A 21,734-nucleotide genomic window follows, 5' to 3' on the forward strand; every position below is an offset into this window, starting at 1 on the left:
TCATGTACCGCATACAGTTCAAGCTTCTCCTTCTAACCTACAAATGCACTCGATCTGCAGCCCCTCCTTACCTCTCTACCCTCATCTCCCCTTACGTTCCTACCCGTAACCTCTGTTCTCAAGACAAATCCCTCCTTTCAATACCCTTCTCCACCACCGCCATCTCCAGGCCCCGCCCTTTCTGCCTCGCCTCACCCCATGCTTGGAATAAACTCCCTGAGCCCATATGCCGGGCCCCTCCCTGCCCATCTTCAAATCCTTGCTCAAAGCCCACCTCTTCAATGTCGCCTTTGGCACCTAACCACTTTACCTCTATTCCAGAAATCTAGGCTGCCCGAACTTGTCATTTCGTCCTTTAGATTGTAAGCTCTTTTGAGCAGGGACTGTCCTTTTTTGTTAAACTATATAGCGCTGCGTAACCCTAGTAGCGCTCTAGAAATGTCAAGTAGTAGTAGTAGTAGTACTTGTAGGTTCACTAACTATAGGATATACTTTAGATATGTATAGCTTAAAAAAAATCCTTTCCATCACATACTCAGGACTACTGCAGCTTATTTCTGTTATTCCAAGAAATATATAACTTACAATTTATATTTTTTATTTTGTGAGGAAATACAAAGTAGTAATGGGACCTTATTGTACACTGATTTTCATTCTCACTGTACCAAGCCCTAATCCCCAGAAATTTGTTCGACTAATCCATCATATTCTTCTAACCATTCACGTGGTAAGACAGCATTTGTGAAAGTATTTTCCATTAACCACTGGGTCAATCATTATGCTTGTGACAAGCATGCTTTTATTTCAGACCATCAACATTATAAACCAAATTATTTAGAAATTGCCATTTTCGGTCCAGTCCTTTTATTAGAACTGTTCTGTCTATTTTAAGTATTAATTTCTGGCAAGAAGCAGCAGTATGGAAAACTTGGCTATTTTAATTTTTCATAAACACACTGTACTACAACAGATTATTAATAATAAAACAAGAAGGGCAGGTATGTGGAGCATTACTCTTGGAATTCTTTCTGATCCCTCTCTGCCCATGTGCATACCTGTGTGCGCTCATCACAAATTAGCCTACTAGAACTGCGGAATAGGATTAGAGCCCCTATTGGGAGGGAAAACCCCAACTGGCATCCCACAGAGGAGAGAAGATTCCAGAATCCTAAGAGACAAAATCCTATAGGGAGGAACGCTTGAGTGGAAGGAGGAATGGCAAACAGCAAAATGTCAGTATATAATGACCCTATAAGACATGGAGGCAAGGAAGGAAAAAGGAGAAGCCCACAGCCCCAGGAAAGAAGCTGCCAGTCCCAGAGAGGATACTGAGGTCAGCTGAACTGAGAATAATGCCAAAGAAGCTCATATAAGAAAAGGCTGAAGAAGACTCTAGACGTCTACTGGCATGTGTGGACAATGCAAAGTAAAAGGTACATGATGTTTGTTTCTCTGAGAACATTGTGGAAGATAGTAGCCAATGAAAGGAAGAGGCAGAAAACTACCAAGAAGGTGATTCTTGCTAATAAAGTCTTAGAAGCATGTGTTAAAACTGGATGGAAGAAAATACTGATTGCACTTTATGTTAACACTGAGCTGGGGAGAAAGCCTTGTGTTTGAGGTAATAACCTGAGGGGTCCTTTAACTAAGCTGTGGTAAAAAGGGGCCTGCGCTAGTGTCAGCACATGTTTTTGATGTGTGCCATGCTCCCCTTTTACTGCAGTGGGTAAAAGGCTGTCCCTTATTTTTGAAAAGAGATGGCCATGTGGTAAGTGACAAACAAATTGGGAGAAAAAGCTAAGATTCTAAACAATCCACTAAGATGTGAGCAGCAATGCTATTTGTTTCATTAGAATGAATAGAACCTAAAGTTATGACCAGATTGTCGAGATACAACCCCTGAAGAAGCCAGAGTGAAACGGGTCTGGCCACTGTTGGGTGTCAGTTAAGTACTCGACTTCTATAAAGAATTCAGGCATACTAGCCATGTTACATTGTTTGCTGCATCAAAGATATGATGTTTTATGGAATGAATTAATGAAAAATCATAAAATTAAAATAACATTAAAAATTTTAAAAATTTTCATGAGGTTTTTCTGACCAATGATGAAAATCACTACCCCAGTGAAAGGCGCTGAATACCTAGTAAGTGTTTGGGTGTTTTGAGGTCTTTCCCTCGTGTTTATACAATGTATATGTTTGAATACTAAGTGCTGGATTCTTCTACTGTTTATTATTCATGTGGTAAGTGAACTACTTACTGCACAGCCAATTCAAGGGGGAGCACTTATTGCCACCCATTGAGGTGGCATTAAGGGCTTCTGAGCTAACCCGGCAGTAACTGGGCAGCACACAGCACTACCCGATTACCGCTGGGTAAACACCGGCACTATAAAATAGAAAAGCTTTTGTAGCGCCGGAAATGGTGCGCACTGGGGGTGGGAACTACCACCGGGCTGCTGCGGTAGCCTGGCAGTAGTTCCTGTTTTGCATACAGAAAGCCCATGGTTGGCTTTTCAACTCTTAGTAAAAGGGCCCCTGAGTGAATAAGAGGCAGTGCTCCTGGTAAAGTGCTGTATTACAAACACTGAAGAAACAGCTGCACTGCTGTGGACTGTTAGAGGAGTTACCAAATGGCAGGAAAAGTTACTAAAGAAAGATGCATAAATGTTGCCCTGAAATAAAAGGCTATTGTTTGATTTGAACCTGAACAAATTTGCTGCTGTGGAAAAAGAATGTGGAACTTTGTTTAGTATTCAAACGTAGTGTTCTGAAAGCAAAATCCTAAAGGTGAACTGGAATAAAACCTCAAGCGCATTTAACTACGGAAAGAATTAAGTGGTTAGCCAGAGGGAACAAGAATCCCAGTGTTATGCTCCTCATTACCCTCATGACAATATGAAACCATGAGATTAGAGATGTGGGCGGGGATGGGGACATCAGAAAATCAACAGAAATCTACAGGGATGGGGACAAAAAAGTCATTACTACCACAGGGATGGGAGTTGACAGATTAAAAGTGAATAGGGAGGGGAGGGGATAAGGACCAGATTATGTCTCCATGCACACCTCTACTCAGAAACTTGACACCAACACCTCAGCTTTAAAAAAAAAAATGAAAGAGGGGATCACCTTGATGAAAACCAGTACATGTGTTTAGCAATTCTGGCAACAAGGGAGACCACTGATAAACTGGTGAGAATATTTATTACTTTGTTTGGAGCATTTTGGCAGAGTATAATCTTCATTAAACTAGTCTCATTTATGTGACTGATAATGCAGCTAATATGAAAGCAGCATTTCAAGATGATGTTTGGATAGGCTGCGCACATCATAATCTCAGTCTTGTACTCCTCTCATGAACTCCAGCCATCAAAAACTGAAGTTGATCCAAATGACCTCCTCAGTAAGGGAAGCCAGCTTATAACAATGTGCAAGCAGGTGGCTACAATCACTAAAGGGCCCTTTTACTAAGCTGCGGTAAAAGGGGCCCTGCGCCAGCGGTGGTGGCTGTTTTTGCTGCGTGCAAGGGTCCATTTTACAGTAGCAAAAATGGTCATATGGTAAATTCATGCTTCCCGCGTGGCAATTTCAGGGGAAACACTTACCGCCACCCATTGAGATGGCGGTAGGGGCTCCCAGATTAACTCATCAGTAACCAAGCAGCGCATGATACTGCCCGATTACCGCTGTGTAATCCCCGGAGGAAATATTTTGTAAATATTTCCGCTAGCGTTAGGGATGGAACTACTGCCGGTATCTGCGTTGGGCTAATCTGTGGCAGAAAATATGGAAGAGCAGTGTGCAATTGCCATTAAACCAAGTGAAAACAAGCAATTCTTCAACAAATTGTGTGCAATTGATGACTCCTCGCTGGCAGAAGTTGTTTTGGTGTTGGAACTATTTAACAGGGTACAAAAGAACTGTCGACAGATACTAAGCCTTTACTACATCTGGTGATCCCAACAAAACATCAGTTGAATTGGCATCTGACAACTGCAAGCTCAGACAGCCATGTGATAGCATCCTTAAAGAATCATCATGAAGATCACCTGGATTTTATTTTACGGTTACATAGACAAACTTGGCAGCACTGTTGCTAGATCCAAAGCTGAAGGGTCATTTAGATCTATGAGTCAAAACAGAGAAAAACGAAGGCAGATAAGGACCACATGGCCTATGCAGACAGCCCATACATGGATTCTACTGGTCCCAAGCTTTCTTGAATCCAGATACAGTTTTCATTTCCACTACCTCCATTGAAGGCCATTCAATTAATTCACCACCCTGTCTGTGAAGTATTTCCTCAGGTTACCTCCGAGTCTGTCTCTTTCAACTTCATCCTATGCCCTCTCATTCCAGAGTTTCCTTTCAATTGAAAGAGACTCACTTCCTGTGTATTTATGCCAGGTAGATATTTAAATGTCTCTATCAAACCTCTCCTCTCCTGTCTTTCTTCCAAAGTATATATATATTGAGATTTTTAAGTCTGTCCCCATACACTTTATAATGAAGATCACTGACCATTTTAGGAGAGTGCCCTCTAGACCGACTCCATCCTGTTTATATCTTTTTGAAGGTATGGTCTCCAAAATTGTGCACAATGTTCTAAGTGAGGTCTCATCTCCTTTTTCCTACTGGCCATTCCTCTCCTTATGCCCTCAAACATCTTTGTAGATTTCACCATCGCCTTTTCTACCTGTTTGACCACCTTAAGATCATCACATAATAGGATCACACCCAAGTTCCACTCCTATTTTGTGCACAAAAGTCCTGCACCCCCTAGACTGTACCATTCCCTTGGATTTTTATAGCCGAAATGCAGGACCCCGTATATTTTAGCATAAATCTTAGCAGTCAAATTCTGGACTATTTTTCAAGATTCACTAGGTCCTTACTCATGCTATCCACTATCAGGGGTGTCTACGCTATTACTGATTTTGGTATCATCCACCAAGAGACAAACCTTACAAGACAGCCCTATGAACACTGACAGCAGATCAAGCTGCAGTCAAGGTGTAGCCAATTGCCAAATCACCCCAAAAAAAACCATCCAAACTGCCTTCCCTTAAAATGCTGAAGGGCATACCCGACAGCTCTGGTTGCCAACTTGTTGATGTGCCATACCTGTGTCTAGAGAACTTTGAACTACTTGACTCATGCAATGTGCTTTCCATCCCCTAGATCTTGCACCAATGAACACCAGGACCAAGTTTGTCCAAATTGTCCTATTGATCCACTACCAAAGATTACTTCTGACCCATTTCACCATTACATTTTTAATTGTAAACTTTCTCCTCAGGATACTCCTCTACAGTACTCATGGTAGTCTTGATTGTGGGGGTCGCAATAAATTATTCTGGTTTCCAACATTTGTGGCTTCAGTCTGGTCCTTCTGGATAGCTTCCGCTTGTTTTGTTGTAGTCTTGATTGTGGGACAGCCATCAAGGACCCTAACTGCATGCTGTACCAGGCAGTGGGGGCATCCACTTGTAACAAGGCTCTCACTTGATTCTGGAGCTTGCCAACTCAAGAACTTGGGAGACGAGCTTTGGCCTGATGGGTGTTGCCTTAGGACATATGACGGTATTAGACAACTTTTGGCCAAGTTCACAATTCATCCCTGGTAGTAACTTGCCTGCTCTTCTCGTCCAACTTTGCTCAAATAAGCCAATCATCCATACAAGGATAAACCAATACCCCCACACTCCTGTGTCATGCTGTTAGTATCATCATGACTTTGGTAAATGTTTTAGGGACCACAGCCAGCTGAAAAGGCAATGCTGTAATTGAAAAGGTTTCCACAAGATAAAAAAATGTGAGAATTCTTTGGAAATCTGACCTCACTGGGACTTCCAATGAAGAACAGCCTAAGTTACATAGCCTCCACAGATGGAGGTCTCCATTAACATTCCTGCATCTAGCCCTACTTTAGGACCACATCCAACCTTTTGTCCTTCTCAGCATAATGCCTTCTTCCATCAGAATAGCTGTGAGTTGCACAACAGCTGATATTAGCCTATCTGGCCTATCTAATAATTTTTCTCCCATAAATCAAGACTCTAATATTGCTTAGGCCGCCTGAATTATATCCATAATTGCCTGATGAATCAGGAAGGCTTCTGGTAGTGTACAGGTCCCTGATAAGATAGTAACACCCCCCCCCCCCCCCTCCTTAGCAAAGGAGGCTCTAGGTCCTGATTCTCTCCCATCCTGAGAACTTGGTCAATATGGGAAGACTTGCCCCACTGAAGCCACCTCCTCCCTTTGCATGGGGCTAGTAGTCAATCCTCATTGCTCACTGAAAATGGCTCCTCCTAGCACTCCAATTCAGGATACGGGAAAATAAGGAAGGATCCCATTTTCTACTCTGACCCTTTTAACAACAATGTCCTCCAGTGGTCTGGTCATCGCTGTTCCCAGTGAGAAACTCCCAGGGAAAGATCAGGTCTGGAAGACAGGCCGCTTAAATAGAGAGGAGCACCTGATATCTCAGTTGCTCAGTGACCCTCCTAACTCTGTGGATTTGTCTCCAGCTCTTTCTAGTGGCCCAATCCCAGTGGGCTAGCCCCATGCCCGGCACAGTCTTGCTGGATAATCCCACAACTCAAGCACATTGATCCTGCCACCAAATTCTGTTTTTCTCCCCACGGCTAGCAAATCTCCTGCCCCTCTTCTGGGCCCCCATGGGCAGTGTTTCTTTTGTCACCAGTTCTTCAATCTGTCCTGGTGACTTCAATGGCCCTATCATGGAGGTTAACCCTTGCCTCCAGAGTCTTTCAAGGCCTGAAAAAGAACTAAAGACTCATTGCTGCTCTCTCCTTTGCTTTTATTTTTTCTCCCCTTAATAGGCTTTACCAATCCCAGGTAGGCAGGCAGGTCCAAGGCAAGAGAGTTCTTCCCTGGTCTACAAGGGACCCCATTCCAGAGATACCAAGGTGGTTGTGGGGGAGGGAGTTAGAAAAAGGGAAAAGAACCCCATGTGGCCCTGGGCCTTTGGAACTGCAGAGCAGATATAAAAATTAACCTGCCCTGCCACAGCCTTCTTTGGCCTTGCTACTCCAGTCAGTTGTTTCCTGCTTTTGGAGAAGCATTTACAGGGTAAGTGAGCAGATTTGTTCTCTCTCCACTTGCTGGGAGAAAAGCAACCCTACTGATCTGAACTGGTCTGACAAGGACAAAGAGGAACATACAGAGCAAATATTAAGAAAGCTATATTGTTACAACCTGGGGAATTACATGATTATATGGGTGTATGATTTTGTGCATAATTAATGACTGCAAGCATAATCACTCCAAACAACATAATTTAGAGGCAGGCTGCAAGACTCAACAGGAGAATGCCAGTAGGATGCCACATAGAAAGCCAACAGGTATAGTGGTAACAGGCAATCATGTCTGGCACTCATCCAGATCTAATCAGCCCATCACATGTTTCCATGAAGGTCAGAAGAGGGATTAGCATGCAACACTGCTGCAGTCAGAGGAGACCTGTAGAGTATGTCGGGGAAAATCAACATTGGGCCTGCCTGGACTAGCTATATCAGAAAGGTCTCGCTGACAATCAGAAAAGGGAGAGTTGCACTGGAAAACTGCTATACCTTGCTTGCCTGCCATGGATACTCACAGAGCAATTGAGGGAAAGCAGCTGGGTTGGCTGGTATGGTACAAGGTGACTGAATGGGAAGGAGCAGTGAGCCTGGTCAGGAGGAATGAGGGACAGAAGTCTGGAGACACCCTCTGAGAGACCCAAGGAGGCAAAATCTACGCTCTCAACATCCAGGCCGTGAGAGCCAGGGACCGGAGGTTGGGATGCAGAAGCGCCCCCTCGTTCTGAGTAATGAGGTTCAGAAAACACTCCAATCTCTACGGTTCTTCGGAAGACAATTCCAGAAGAAGAGGGAACTATATCTGACGTGGCCAAAAGAGAGCGATCAGGATCATGGTGCCCGAATCTTGCTTGAGTTTCAACAAAGTCTTCTCCACCAAAGGTATGGGAGGATAAGCATACAGGATGCCGTCCCCCCAATCCAGGAGAAAGGCATCTGACGCTAGCCTGCCGTGGGCCTGAAGTCTGGAACAGAACTGAGGGACCTTGTGATTGACTTGAGTGGCAAAGAGATCCACCAAGGGGGTGCCCCACACTTGGAAGATCTTGCGTACCACTCTGGAATTGAGCGACCACTTGTGAGGTTGCATTATCCTGATCAACCTGTAGGCCAGACTGTTGTTTACGCCTGCCAGATACGTGGCTTGAAGAAACATGCCATACTGGCGAGCCCAAAGCCACATTCTGACCCCCCGCTTGTTGATGTAATACATGTCAACCTGATTGTCTGTCTGAATTTTAATAATTTGATGCGACAGCCGATCTCTGAAGGCCTTTAGAGCGTTCCAGACCGCTCATAACTCCAGGAGGTTGATCTGTAAACCTTTCTCCTGGAGGGACCAACTCCCTTGGGTGTGAAGACCATCGACATGAGCTCCCCACCCCAGGAGAGACGCATCCGTGGTCAGCACCCTTTTGAGGCTGAGGAATTTGGAAAGGACGTCCCAGAGTAAAATTGGACCGAATTGTCCACCAATGGAGGGACTGAAGAAAACTCGTGGACAGCAGGACTACGTCCTCTAGGTCCCCAGCAGCTGGGTACCACTGAGACGCTAAGGTCTATTGAGCTGATCTCATGTGGAAGCGAGCCATGGGAGTCACATGGACCGTGGAGGCCATGTGGCCGAGCAATCTCAACATCTGCTGAGCTGTGATCTGCAGAGACGCTCATACCCAAGAAACAAGGGACAGCAGATTGACGGCCCTCGCTTCCGGAAGGTAGACACGAGCTGTCTGAGAATCCAGCAGAGCCCCTATGAATTTGAGTTTCTGAACAGGAAGAAGGTGGGACTTTGGATAATTTATCACAAACCCTAGTAGCTCCAGGAGTCGAATAGTCATCTGCATGGAATGTAGAGCTCCTGCCTCGGAGGTGTTCTTCACCAGCCAATCGTCGAGGTAAGGGAACACGTGCACTCCCAGTCTGCGTAGAGACGCCGCTACCACAGCCAGGCACTTTGTGAACACCCTGGGTGCAGAGGCAAGACCAAAAGGTAGCACTTAGTACTGAAAGTGACGTGTTCCCAGATGGAATCGAAGATACTGTCTGTGAGCTGGCAGTATCGGGATGTGTGTGTAGGCATCCTTCAAGTCCAGAGAGCATAGCCAATCGTTTTCCTGAATCATGGGAAGAAGGGTGCCCAGGGAAAGCATCCTGAACTTTTCTCGGACCAGATATTTGTTCAGGGCCCTTAGGTCTTGGATGAGACGCATCCCCCCTGTTTTCTTTTCCACAAGGAAGTACCTGGAATAGAATCCCAGCCCTTCCTGCCCCAGTGGCACGGGCTCGACCACATTGGCGCTGAGAAGGGCGGAGAGTTCCTCTGCAAGTACCTGCTTGTGCTGGAAGCTGAAGGATTGAGCTCCCGGTAGGCAATTTGGAGGCTTGTACATCAAATTGAGGGCTTATCCTAGCCGGACTATTTGAAGAACCCACTGGTCGGAGGTTATGAGAGGCCAACTTTGGTGAAAAAAAGTTTATCCTCCCCCCAACCGGCAGATCGTCCGGCACAGACACTTTGATTCCGGCTATGCTCTGCTGGAGCCAGTCAAAAGCCCGTCGCTTGCTTTTGCTGGGGAGCTGCAGGGGCCTGCTGAGTCGCACGCTGTTGATGAGAACGAGCGCGCTGGGGCTTGGCCTGGGCAGCAGGCTGGCGAGAGGGAGGATTGTACCTATGCCAATTAGAAGTATAGGTAACAGTCCTTCGTCCACCATAAAAACGTCTACCAGTTGAGGTAGATGCTGAAGGCGCCCGGCGGGAGAATGTGTCGAATGCAGTGTCCCACTGGTGGAGCTGCTCTACCACCTGTTCGACTTTTTCACCAAAAATATTATCCCCCCTGGCACGGAGAATTCGCAATCTGCTGCTGAATCCTATTCTCTAGGTCGGAGGCACGCAGCCATGAGAGTCTGTGCATCACCACATCTTGAGCAGCGGCCCTGGACGCGACATCAAAAGTATCAACACCCCTGGCCAGGAATTTACGACACGCCTTCAGCTGCGTGACCACCTGCTGAAAAGGCTTGGCTTGCTCAGAAGGGAGCTTATCCACCAAGTCCACCAACTGCCACACATTGTTCTGCATATGAATGCTCGTGTAGAGCTGGTAAGATTGGATTTTGGCACGAGCATTGAGGAATGGTAGGCCTTCCTCCCAAAAGAATCCAAGGTTTTAGAGTCTCTGCCCGGGGGCGCCGAAGCATACTCTCTAGAACTCTTGACCTTCTTAAGGACCAGATCCACAACCCCAGAGTCGTGAGGCAACTGAGTCCACATCAACTCAGGGTCTCCATGGATCCGATACTGTGACTTGATCTTCTTGGGAATGTGGGGATTAGTTAGCGGCTTTGCCCAGTTCTCCAGCAGTGTCTTTTTGAAGACATGATGCATGGGTACTGTGGACGATTCCTTAGGTGGTGAAGGATAGTCCAAAAGCTCAAACATTTCAGCCCTTGGCTCATCCTCCGTAACCACAGGGAAGGGAATTGCCGTAGACATTTCCCGGACAAAGGCAGCGAAAGATAGACTTTCGGGAGGAGAAAGCTGTCTTTCAGGGAAGGGAGTGGGAATCAGATGGAAGACCGTCATCTGAGAAATATCTGACGTCTTCCTCTGCCTCCCACGAGGCCTCACCATCGATATCGGACACCAGTTCATGAACCACTGTCCGAAGCCGTGCCCGCCTCGACTCCGTAGACACATGGCCACGGTGGGAACATCGAGAAGTAGACTCCCGCATCGGCGGTGATGAAGCTCCCTCTATCGACGTCGTCGGAGAGTCTGCTTGGGAGGCAGCCGACGCGGGCACCGCAAGCAGTACCGGCATCGGAGACCTCATGACGGGCAAGGGGCCAGCCGTTGCCTCACTTGACGGCATCGGCGGTGCAAGCACCCCCGGTACCAGAGAAGGTCGCAACAGCTCCTCCAGGATCCCTGGAAGGATGGCCCGGAGGCTCTCGCTTAGAGCGGCTGTCAAGGAAGGCTGGGAGCCCGGTACAGGCGACGAACTCAGAATCCGTTCGGGGCGTGGAGGCGGTACCGGGCTGTCCAGGGTAGAGAGCATCGACACCTCCTGAATGGAGGGTGAGCGGTCCTCCCGGCGTCGATGCCTAGTGGGTGCCGACTCCCTCGGCGACCCAGAGCTCTTGGTACCACGTCGGGAAGGTGACCAGTGCCGATGCTTCTTTGCCTTCACATGAAGCATGTCACCGGAACCTCTCGGTACCGACGAGGAGAACGTCGAATCCAAGCACCTCTTCCTCGGGGCCGGGTCCGAAGAAGGTCGATCCCGGGGGGGGGGGGGGGGGGAGGGCTGTACTGCAGGAGCCCTCGAGGCAGGGGGAGACCTACTCGAGGGCTCACCGCCACCAGCAGGGGAATGGACAGCCCTCACCTGCACTCCTGACGAAGAAGCACCCTCCGATGACATCAGTACCAACAATGATCTCGGTACCGTAGACGCTGGAGCACCGGTCGATGACCTCGGTAGCACAGATGTCGATGCACCGGCCGATGACCTCGATACTGAGACCGTTGAAACACCAGGCGAGACCCCGAACAAAACGTTCCACTGGGCCAATCTCGCCGCCTGAGTTCTCTTTTTCAACAAACAACAGAGAGTACAGGCCTGAGGACGGTGCCCAGCCCCGAGACACTGAAGGCACGAAGTGTGCCTAATCAGTGAGCAAGATAGCCCGGTTGCACTGGGTGCACTTCTTGAAGCCGCTGGGAGGTTTCGATAACATGGGCGGAAAAATCACGCCGGCAAAGTCAAAATTCGCGATGATGGCAAAGGCACCAAAAATAAGAAGGGAGAAAACCCGCACGGGCGGCCAACAGGGCCACTTTCGAAAGCGAAAGGAAACTTGACGGGAAAAAACAAACTCGAAAATAAAGGTAAAATTATGTATCATACCTGATAATTTTCTTTCCATTAATCATAGCTGATCAATCCATAGACTGGTGGGTTGTGTCCATCTACCAGCAGGTGGAGATAGAGAGCAAACTTTTGCCTCCCTATATGTGGTCATGTGCTGCCGGAAACTCCTCAGTATGTCGATATCCAAGCTCCATCCGCAGGACTCAGCACTTAGAGAATTACACCCACGAAGGGACACTCTGCCCAGCTCACCACCGCCGAAACGGGGGAGAGGAATTAACCCAGCTCATCCCCACACAAGTGGGGGAGGGGAATCCGTCCAGCTCATCCCCGCGGAGCGGGGGAGGGACACCACACCCGCCGATGCGGGGGGATCTGGCTTATCCTGCAACCGCGGGAGGAGCTGACTGACCCTAACACCGCCGAAGCGGGAGGGGTACAAAGCTGCCCTACAGCCGCACGAAGCGGGAGGGAGTGCCGGCAGAATTTAAAGCTCAATCCAGCCCCGTAAAACGGAGGGGAGAGGAATGCAGCAGCTCACTGTAACACAAACTCGTCTCAACTCTTGAAGAATCCAAGTGAAAGAAGAACTTGAACACGAAGTCCTCCTGAAGTAACTGAAGGCTAAACTTGAACCTAAAATTCAACCAGAATATAAACAGTACAGATATCTGGGAGGGGCTATGGATTGATCAGCTATGATTAATGGAAAGAAAATTATCAGGTATGATACATAATTTTACCTTCCATATCATCAAGCTGATCAATCCATAGACTGGTGGGATGTACCGAAGCAGTACTCACCCAGGGCGGGACATAGAAATCCCTGACCGCAACACTGAAGCTCCAAACCGGGCCTCCGCCCGAGCAGCCACAGTCAAGCGGTAATGCCTGACAAAGATATGGGCCTTCCCCGCGGCCACCCAAGCTGCTGCAATGGCTTCCTTGCCCATCTTGCCACTGTAGGCTTAGAATCCTGCAGACCCTTACGAGTACCTGTAAACAGGACAAACAGATGATCCGATTTCCGGAAATCATTGGTCACTTCCAAGTATCTGATGATGACTCGTCTCACATCCAGAAATTGAGAGCAGAGTATTCCTCTGGGTAGACCTCCCTACGAAAGGAAGGGAGACAGAGCTGCTGAATCACATGGAAGCGAAAAACAATCTTGGGCAGGAAGGAAGGCACTGTGCGAATAGTCACTCCTGCCTCAGTGAACTGCAGAAAAGGCTCTCGACATGAGAGTGCCTGGAGCTCGGAAACTCTTCTGGTTGAAGAGGTAGCCACCAAAAAGACTGCTTGCAACGTCAGGTCTTTCAGAGATGCCCTCGACAAGGGTTCAAAAGGCGGCTTCTGCAATGCTCTTAGCACCAGGTTGAGATTCCACGCAGGCACCACTGAGTGCAGAGGAGGGTGCAGGTGATTAACTCCCTTGAGAAAGCGCACCACATCTGGCTGCGAAGCCAGGGAAGCACCCTTCAGGCGGCCCCTGAAGCAAGCCAGAGCCGCTACCTGAACTTTCAGGGAACTGAGCGACAGGCCTTTGTCCAGACCTTCTTGCAGGAACGCCAACACTGAAGAAATTGGAGCAGTGAAGGGAGAAAGTGAGCCTGCTTCACACCACGCTGCAAAGATACGCCAAACCCTGGCGTAAGCAGTAGAAGTAGAGCGCTTCCTCGCTCTCAGCATAGTGGCGATGACCTTGTCTGAGAAGCCCTTCTGTCTCAGACGCTGCCGCTCAATAGCCAGGCCGTAAGACCAAAGGGGGAGGGATCCTCCATCACCACGGGACCCTGATGTAACAGGCCCTGCTCCACTGGCAGCCGCAGAGGATCGCCGAGGAGAGCCTGATCAAGTCCGCATACCAGGGACGTCTGGGCCAATCCGGACCCACCAGGATTACCCTGCCGGGATGCTTTGCCACCCAGTCTAGCACCCTGCCCAACAAGGGCCAGGGCGGGAACACATAGAGAAGCTCTTGTGTCGGCCACCGTTGGAGAAGAGCATCTACTCCCAGGGATCGAGGGTCCCGTCCTCTGCTGAAAAAGCGCGGCACTTGGCAACTGGCCGATGACGCCATCAGATCTAGGCTCGGCTGGCCCCAGCGCTTCGTGATGCCCAAGAACGCCTGAGCAGATAGCTGCCACTCTCCGGGCTCCAAGGTATGGCTACTGAGAAAGTCCGCCTTGACATTCATGACTCCGGCAACGTGGGCCGCTGACAGCTGTTCCAGGTTCGCTTCCGCCCACTGGCATAGATTCATGGCCTCCTTGGCTAGAGGAGCGCTCTTGGTACCTCCCTGGCGGTTGACATAGGCCACAGCCGTGGCATTGTCCGACAGGACCCGTACAGGCTTCAACACCAGTACCGGGATGAACTCCAACAACACCAACCGAATGGCTCTGAGTTCCAGGAGGTTGATAGACCACTTGCCTCTGCAGGAGAGCAGAGCCCCTGCGCTGTCCTTCCCAAGCAGTGGGCTCCCCAGCCCATCAAAGAGGCGTCTGTCGTGACGACAATCCACTCCGGGGTCACCAGAGGCATTCCTGCAGACAACTTGTCTGTCTGCGTCCACCAGCTCAGCGCCTTGCGCACTGCTGGGTCCAAGGGAAGGCGCACAGCATAATCCTCCGACATCGGAGTCCAGCGCAGCAGCAGAGATTGTTGTAGTGGTCTCATATGAGCCCTGCCCAGGGCACTACTTCCATCGTGGCCGGCATAGAGCCCAACAGCTGCACGTAGTCCCAAGCCCGAATAGGAGAGGCTACTAGGAACTAGTCCACCTGAGCCTGAAACTTGACAATCCGATTGTCTGGCAGGAACACTCTGCCCACTTGGGTGTCGAATCGAACTCCCAGATACTCCAGGGACTGAGTCGGGCGCAGCTGGCTTTACTCCCAGTTGATGATCCAACCCAGGGAGCTCAAAAGAGCAACCACCCGGTTCACAGCTTTGCCGCACTCTGCATAAGAGGGGGCTTGGATCAACCAGTCGTCCAGATAAGGATGGACTTGAACTCCTTCCTTCCTCAGGAAGGCCGCGAAGACCACCATTACTTTGGAGAAGGTTCGCGGAGCAGTAGCCAACCCGAACGGGAGGGCTCTGAACTGGAAGTGTCGGCCCATTACTGCAAAACGCAGAAAGCGTTGATGAGGAGGCCAGATGGGAATATGCAAGTACGCTTCCTTGATGTCCAAGGATGCCAGGAACTCTCCTGCCTTCACTGCCGCTATAACAGAGCGGAGGGTCTCCATGCGAAAGTGCCGAACTTTCAAGGCCCAATTGACCCCTTTGAGGTCGAGGATAGGCCGTACAGAACCTCCTTTCTTTGGAATCACAAAGAAAAAGGAGTAACATCCCTTGCCAAGCTGAGTTTCTGGCACCGGAACGACCGCCCCCAGGCGGATCAGATTGTTCAAGGTCTGCTGCACTACCACAGCTTTGACCGGAGACTTGCAGGGAGAGAGTACAAACCCGTCTTTTAAGGGTCGGCAGAACTCTAGCTTGTAGCCGTCTCTGATGACTTCCAGCGCCCAAGCGTCTGAAGTTATTGTGGTCCACTCGCCCAGAAACGAGGACAGCCGTCCTCCAATCTGCACTGGGGCGTGGACCCAGGCCCCGTCATTGGGTACGAGACCCTGGGGGAGGACCGGAGGGAGCACCTCCGGGACGGCGGTCTCTGCGAAAGGAATGCTGCTTGGGGGAGAAGTTCCTCTTGAAGGAAGAGGGGGCAGAGGAGCCCGACCTGCCCGGGCGGTACCGACGGGTTTCCTGAAACCGTCCTCTGGAGGTACCAGGGCAAGTACTAGCCCGAGCCCTGACCTCTGGTAACTTCTTGCCCTTAGACGTGCCGAGATCGGTCACGATTTTGTCCAGCTCGACCCCAAAGAGCAGCTTGCCTTTAAAAGGCAATCTAGCCAGGCGGGATTTAGAGGCGTGGTCAGCAGACCAATGTTTCAGCCAAAGCCACCGCCGCGCAGAGATTGTCTGAGCCATGCCTTTCGCTGAGGCCCTCAAGACATCATACAGCAAGTCTGCCAAATAGGCTAAGCCCAATTCCAGGGCCAGCCAATCAGCCCTCAAGGAAAGATCCGAGGGGAAAGCCCGCTGCACCATAGTCAGGCACGCCCTGGCCACATAGGAGCCGCAAATTGAGGCCTGCAAACTTAAAGCAGCTGCCTCAAAGGACGACCTTAAGGCCGCCTCCAATCTTCTGTCTTGGGCGTCCTTTAGGGCCGTGCCACCTTCCACTGGCAACGCCGTTTTCTTAGTCACCGCAGTGATTAAAGAATCCACGGTAGGCCACAGATAGGCCTCACGTTCACTTTCAGTCAAAGGATAGAGGCGGGACATAGCCCTAGCCACTTTAAGGCTCGCTTCCGGGACATCCCATTGAGCTGCAATTAAGGTGTGCATTGCATCATGCACGTGGAAGGTTCTAGGCGGGCGCTTCGTCCCCAGCATAATGGCAGAGCCAACAGGGGCTGAGGGAGAGACGTCCTCCGGAGAGGAAATCTTCAAAGTGTCCATGGCCTGTACCAACAGGTTGGACAAATCCTCTGAGCTAAAAAGCCGCGCTGCAGAGGGGTCATCCGCTCCAACCGAGCGGGGATCCGTCTCCTCCAAGGAATCCGCAAAGGACCGTTGGGAGACCTCAGATACGCTGCCCTCATCTACCTCGGAGGAGACAAAGTCCTCCAAGGCCTGTGAATCAACCCGAGGGCGTTTACCTCTGGGAACCTCAACCTCTTTACCAGACGAGGGAGCAGGGGCAGCGTTTTGCATAAGGAAGGCCTGATGCAGCAGCAAAACAAACTCGGGGGAGAACCCCCCCAGACTGTGTACTTCCGCAGCCTGGGCAACAGCCCTAGACGCACCCTCAACCGGCGCTCGCAAGAGCGGGGGAGAGACATGCTGCGCATCCAAAATGGCGTCCGGCGCGACACTCCGCGAAGGAGCCGCGCGGGAAGAACGGCGCTTAACTTTAGCCGCTTTTGTGCCGTCGCCCAAATTAAGGGCGTTTATGGCATTAATGTCTCCAACCTCAAGGGCGGCCCAAGAAGAAGCCGTCCGAGCCGCGTGGCCGGCCAAGATGGCGGAGGCGAGGAGCGGGGGATGGGCGTTTATGGCGGGAAAAATCGCCACGCCGGAGGAAGGACCGGGACATTCATCGGCCACGAAACTGTCACCCAACAAGGGCGAATCAGGCTTTAAGACCCCGGCATCCCCTCCAGAAGCGCCCAAGCGATCCGGGGAGCGACTCTTTACGCCCTCGCCCTCCGACGCCATATGCCACGTGGAGATAAATCGGGGAACCCCCTGCCCGCTATAAAAAGGTAAAATTACCTGCTGTCCGCTCCGAGCTGTAACGACCTGGTGTCCCAGTGAGTAGCTGCAATAAACGTTTAAATAAACGTCGAAATAAACGCCTTTAAGGACGTTCAAAAATTTTTTTTTTTTTTTTTTTTTTAAACGGAGCCAGCGGGAGGGGGGAGAAAAGGAGGGACCTGGCACCACCAGGTTTGCACTTGCTCAAAAGAGCCCTCAACCCCAGGCACTCAACAAAACCTAAAAATTAGGCTTGGAGGCCTAGCCAGAGCTGCTGCTGTGTGTGACCACCACCTGCTGAGATAGAGAACATACAGAGGAGTTTCCGGCAGCACATGACCACATATAGGGAGGCAAAAGTTTGCTTTCTATCTCCACCTGCTGGTAGATGGACACAACCCACCAGTCTATGGATTGATCAGCTTGATGATATGGAAGGAGCTCTTTCTTTTTTTTTTTTTTAAGGAACACGCAAACTAGAAATAAAAGAAGACTTCCGAAGTGGAAGAACGCAGGAAAAGCGCGAGGGTCTCCTCAGGGCACAGAACGACAATAAACACAGCCAGAAAAAAAGAAGACTGATGAACATGAGCGAGTTCGGGCGGGAAGACGGTCGTGCATGCGCGGTGTGCATGCGCGCACGAGGGCTAGCAAACGTCTTTGCTAGAGAAGATCTCCGATTGAAGGGGCTGCCGTGGACGTCACCCATCAGTGAGAACAAGCAGCCTGCTTGTCCTCGGAGAATAGGGTCTTTGATGACTGGAAGCAAATAGAATTTTCTTAGGGGGCAAATCAAAATCTTGGGGTAGCAAGGTACTGAAAAAAAGAAAGGAAACCATACAAGGGGAGAGAGGCAGAAGGGCAAGGGGGAAAGAGAGAGAGAGGCTACAAAAAAAATAAAGAAAAACCATCAACACAGGCGATCTTTCTCTCACACACATATGTGTGCAACTAAATCTGCACTCTGTAACAGAAGACACCCACCTATTCAATCATTCACAAATACCACACCATGCAAATATACCAGGCTCTAAGCACATATTTATAGACTTCTCCCGCAACCAGCTCCTATCAGCAAAGTACTCTCCACCCATTCATTTAACCCACTCCGCCATGGACAAGCACACGAAGCCCTCTACTACAAACTTAAAGATAACACCCTAACTCATTCAAAAACACAGCAAACTCAGAAGTTGCTCACTCTCACAAACATACCTATCCCATTCTATTTAATCTACAGAGTGATTAAATAAAAGCATTTACTTCTGCATACCTTGCATACCTTCACATTTTTTGACACATAATTCTCTGAGGTGTATACGGTTTCGTCACTCATTTCATAGTAGAATTTAAAACAAAGAAAATTAAATATACATCTTACTTACTGACAGCCATATCAGCAGACAAAAAAAGTGTGGCAGCAGTGGGGGGCTGCATTGAGGGGGAAACTCATAAAGCATGTCTGATCGACTTCCAATCCCTTTGCATGCATATGTACATATGTACACATGCGTATATGTGTCTGTGTGTTTTATTTCTCCGTGTTTTCATTTTCCATTGTTGTGTTTTGAGTGTTTATGTCTGTTTGTAAGTATATGCATTTTGTATGTGGAACTATGCAAATTTGGGTAGATTTATCAGTTTACAACAGCTTTGCCCTGTTGTCTAGATTTATCAGAAAAACAATTACAGCTGTAAAATTGATACAGATTTTTTTACATAGTGAAACAAAACAAATTCACCCCCTGGATTTTTTTCTATTTAAAGGGCAACATTTCAATCAATAAGGTATGTAAATATGCACTTTAATATCCACACACTTAATGAAAAAATATCCAAACACAGCAAATAACTGGGAAAAAGGACCGCCAATAATTTCTGCCCATACTACTAAGAATATATCCCAGCTATCAGACATAAACTGTGACCTCTTTGAAATATCACTCCTTATTCAAGGTATCTTTTTTCATCTTCCTCCTTTTTGCTCTAGCCCCTTAGGGCAGATTTAGCAGGCAAGAAGCCCTAGCTGGAACACACCCAGCACACTTCCCTTCCCAAGTCTAACACAAAGCTTTGTAATAATCTAAATAGCCACTAATACTAACATGGGCTCTTGTTTGAACATCTGGACTTCTAGGTCCTTTCTGTTGCCTACCAGATAGATCCAGTTATATGACTTTGTAAATTTCACTAGGATTTCTACTTATTAATGTATTTCCACCATGTCTTACAGAGTTAGCTGCTAGTTAAGTTTGAAGCTGTGGCCTGCCAGGCAGACCTGGCTGTGTTTGTGCTAGAGCTTCTAACATTTCATATTTCTGACTGAGTCATTCATTCTGGCAACACCAATTGTTGATTTCAGTAGGACATTTTAAAAACCAGAATACATCACACAAACATAATGTGAACAGTGGAGAACAGGTATAAGGTACTGTTTAATATCAACAAATAAATAAACAAACATACCAAAGATGTTGGTAGTATGTCCTTTCCTGGCGATAGGTTTGAGCTCATTGTGCCCCCATCCATACTGCCTGTAATTATCCCAAGCATGTTTCATCATCTAAGAGGAGGAGAAAAAAATGCATATAAATTATCCTGTAAATACAACAACATACGCAGTAAATGACGACAGATAAAGACCAACCAATACATCCAGTGTGCCATTCTGCTATTCTGCTAAGGGAGCTCAGAAAGGTTTTGGGAGGTCAGCTGAAAGATATATTTAATAGATCTCTGGAAACAGGAAAGGTTCAATGGGATTGGAGAAGGGAAGATTTTATTTGTAGCATTTGTATCCCACACTTTCCCACCAATTTGCAGGCTCAATGTGGCTTACATTTGCCGTAGCGGCGATTGCCATTTCCAGCTAACAGAATTACAAATGGTATTGCATTAAGGTGCGTGCATACATGGTAAAGAAGAATACATTATGGTAATGCATATAGGTTCCTGAGTGATATATTGGATTGTAAAGCGAAAGCTACATACCTGTAGAGGGTATTCTCCGAGGATAGCAGGCCGATTATTCTCACGTGTGGGTGACGTCCAACGGCAGCCCCAGGACTGGAGAATCTCCCAAACAACAAAAGTTTGCTAGCCTCACGCTCCCGTGCGCATGCACAACCATCTTCCCGCCCGCAGCGCGAGCGTGCTCCTCAGTCCAGTAAAAAGCAAAGAAAAGGAAGACACAACTCCGAAGGGGAGGAGGGCGGGTTTGTGAGAACAATCAGCCTGCTGTCCTCAGAGAATACCCTCTACAGGTATGTAACTTTCGCTTTCTCCAAGGACAAGCAGGCTGCTTGTTCTCACATGTGGGGTATCCCTAGCCCCCAGGCTCACTCAAAACAATAAACATGGTCAATTGGGCCTCGCAACGGTGAGGACATAACTGAGATTGACCTAACAACTTAACCAACTAACTGAGAGTGCAGCCTAGAACGGAATAAAAATGGGCCTGGGGGGAGGAGTTGGATTCTAAACCGCAAACAGATTCTGCAGCATCGACTGCCCAAACCGACTGTCGCATCGGGTATTCTGCTGTAGGCAGTAATGAGATGTGAATGTGTGGATGGAAGACCACATTGCAGCCTTGCAAATCTCTTCAATAGTGGCTGAATTCAAGTGGGCCACTGACGCTGCCATGGCTCTAACAGAATGAGCCGTGACATGACCCTCAAGAGTCAGCCCAGCCTTGGCATAAGTGAAGGAAATGCAATCTGCTAGCCAATTGGATAAGGTGCGTTTCCCAACAGCCACACCCCTCTTGTTGGGATCAAAAGAAACAAACAATTGGGCGGACTGTCTGTGGGGGCTTGTCCGCTCCAGATAGAAGGCCAATGCTCGCTTGCAGTCCAATGTGTGCAGTTGATGCTCAGCAGAGCGGGTATGAGGACGGGGAAAGTATGCTGGCAAGACAACTGACTGGTTCAGATGGAACTCCGACGCCACCTTTGGCAAGAACTTAGGGTGAGTGCGGAGGACTACTCTGTTATGATGAAATTTGGTGTGTGGGGCATGGGCTGAAGTAACTGCCACCAAGAAAATGACCTTCCAGGTCAAGTACTTCAGATGGCAAGAATTCAGTGGCTCAAAAGGAGGTTTCATCAGCTGGGTGAGAACGACATTGAGATCCCATGACACTGTAGGAGGTTTGAAGGGGGGCTTTGACAAAAGCAAACCTCTCATGAAGCGAACAACTAAAGGCTACCCTGAGATCGGCTTACCCTCTACACGGTAATGATAAGCACTAATTGCACTAAGATGAACCCTTACAGAGTTGGTCTTGAGACCACTCAGACAAGTGTAGAAGGTATTCAAGCAGGGTCTGTGTAGGACAAGAGCGAGGATCTAGGGCCTTGCTGTCACACCAGACGGTAAACCTCCTTGATAAAAAGAAATAACTCCTCTTAGT

General features: G+C 48.7%; 1 protein-coding gene across 2 annotated transcripts in view; it reads right to left on the minus strand.

The window, feature by feature from the left end:
- The window catches only part of MAN1A2 (mannosidase alpha class 1A member 2), a 488,967-nt gene that overhangs the window by 255,080 nt on the left and 212,153 nt on the right, over nucleotides 1-21,734 (minus strand). For both annotated transcript variants that reach the window (XM_030204025.1, XM_030204024.1), the window contains exon 3: nucleotides 19,787-19,883. In XM_030204025.1, coding sequence (XP_030059885.1) covers nucleotides 19,787-19,883 — 97 coding nt within the window. The remainder of the gene's footprint in view (nucleotides 1-19,786; nucleotides 19,884-21,734) is intronic.

The sequence above is a fragment of the Microcaecilia unicolor genome, chromosome 5 (assembly GCF_901765095.1).
Source record: "Microcaecilia unicolor chromosome 5, aMicUni1.1, whole genome shotgun sequence".
Lineage (NCBI taxonomy): Eukaryota > Metazoa > Chordata > Amphibia > Gymnophiona > Siphonopidae > Microcaecilia > Microcaecilia unicolor.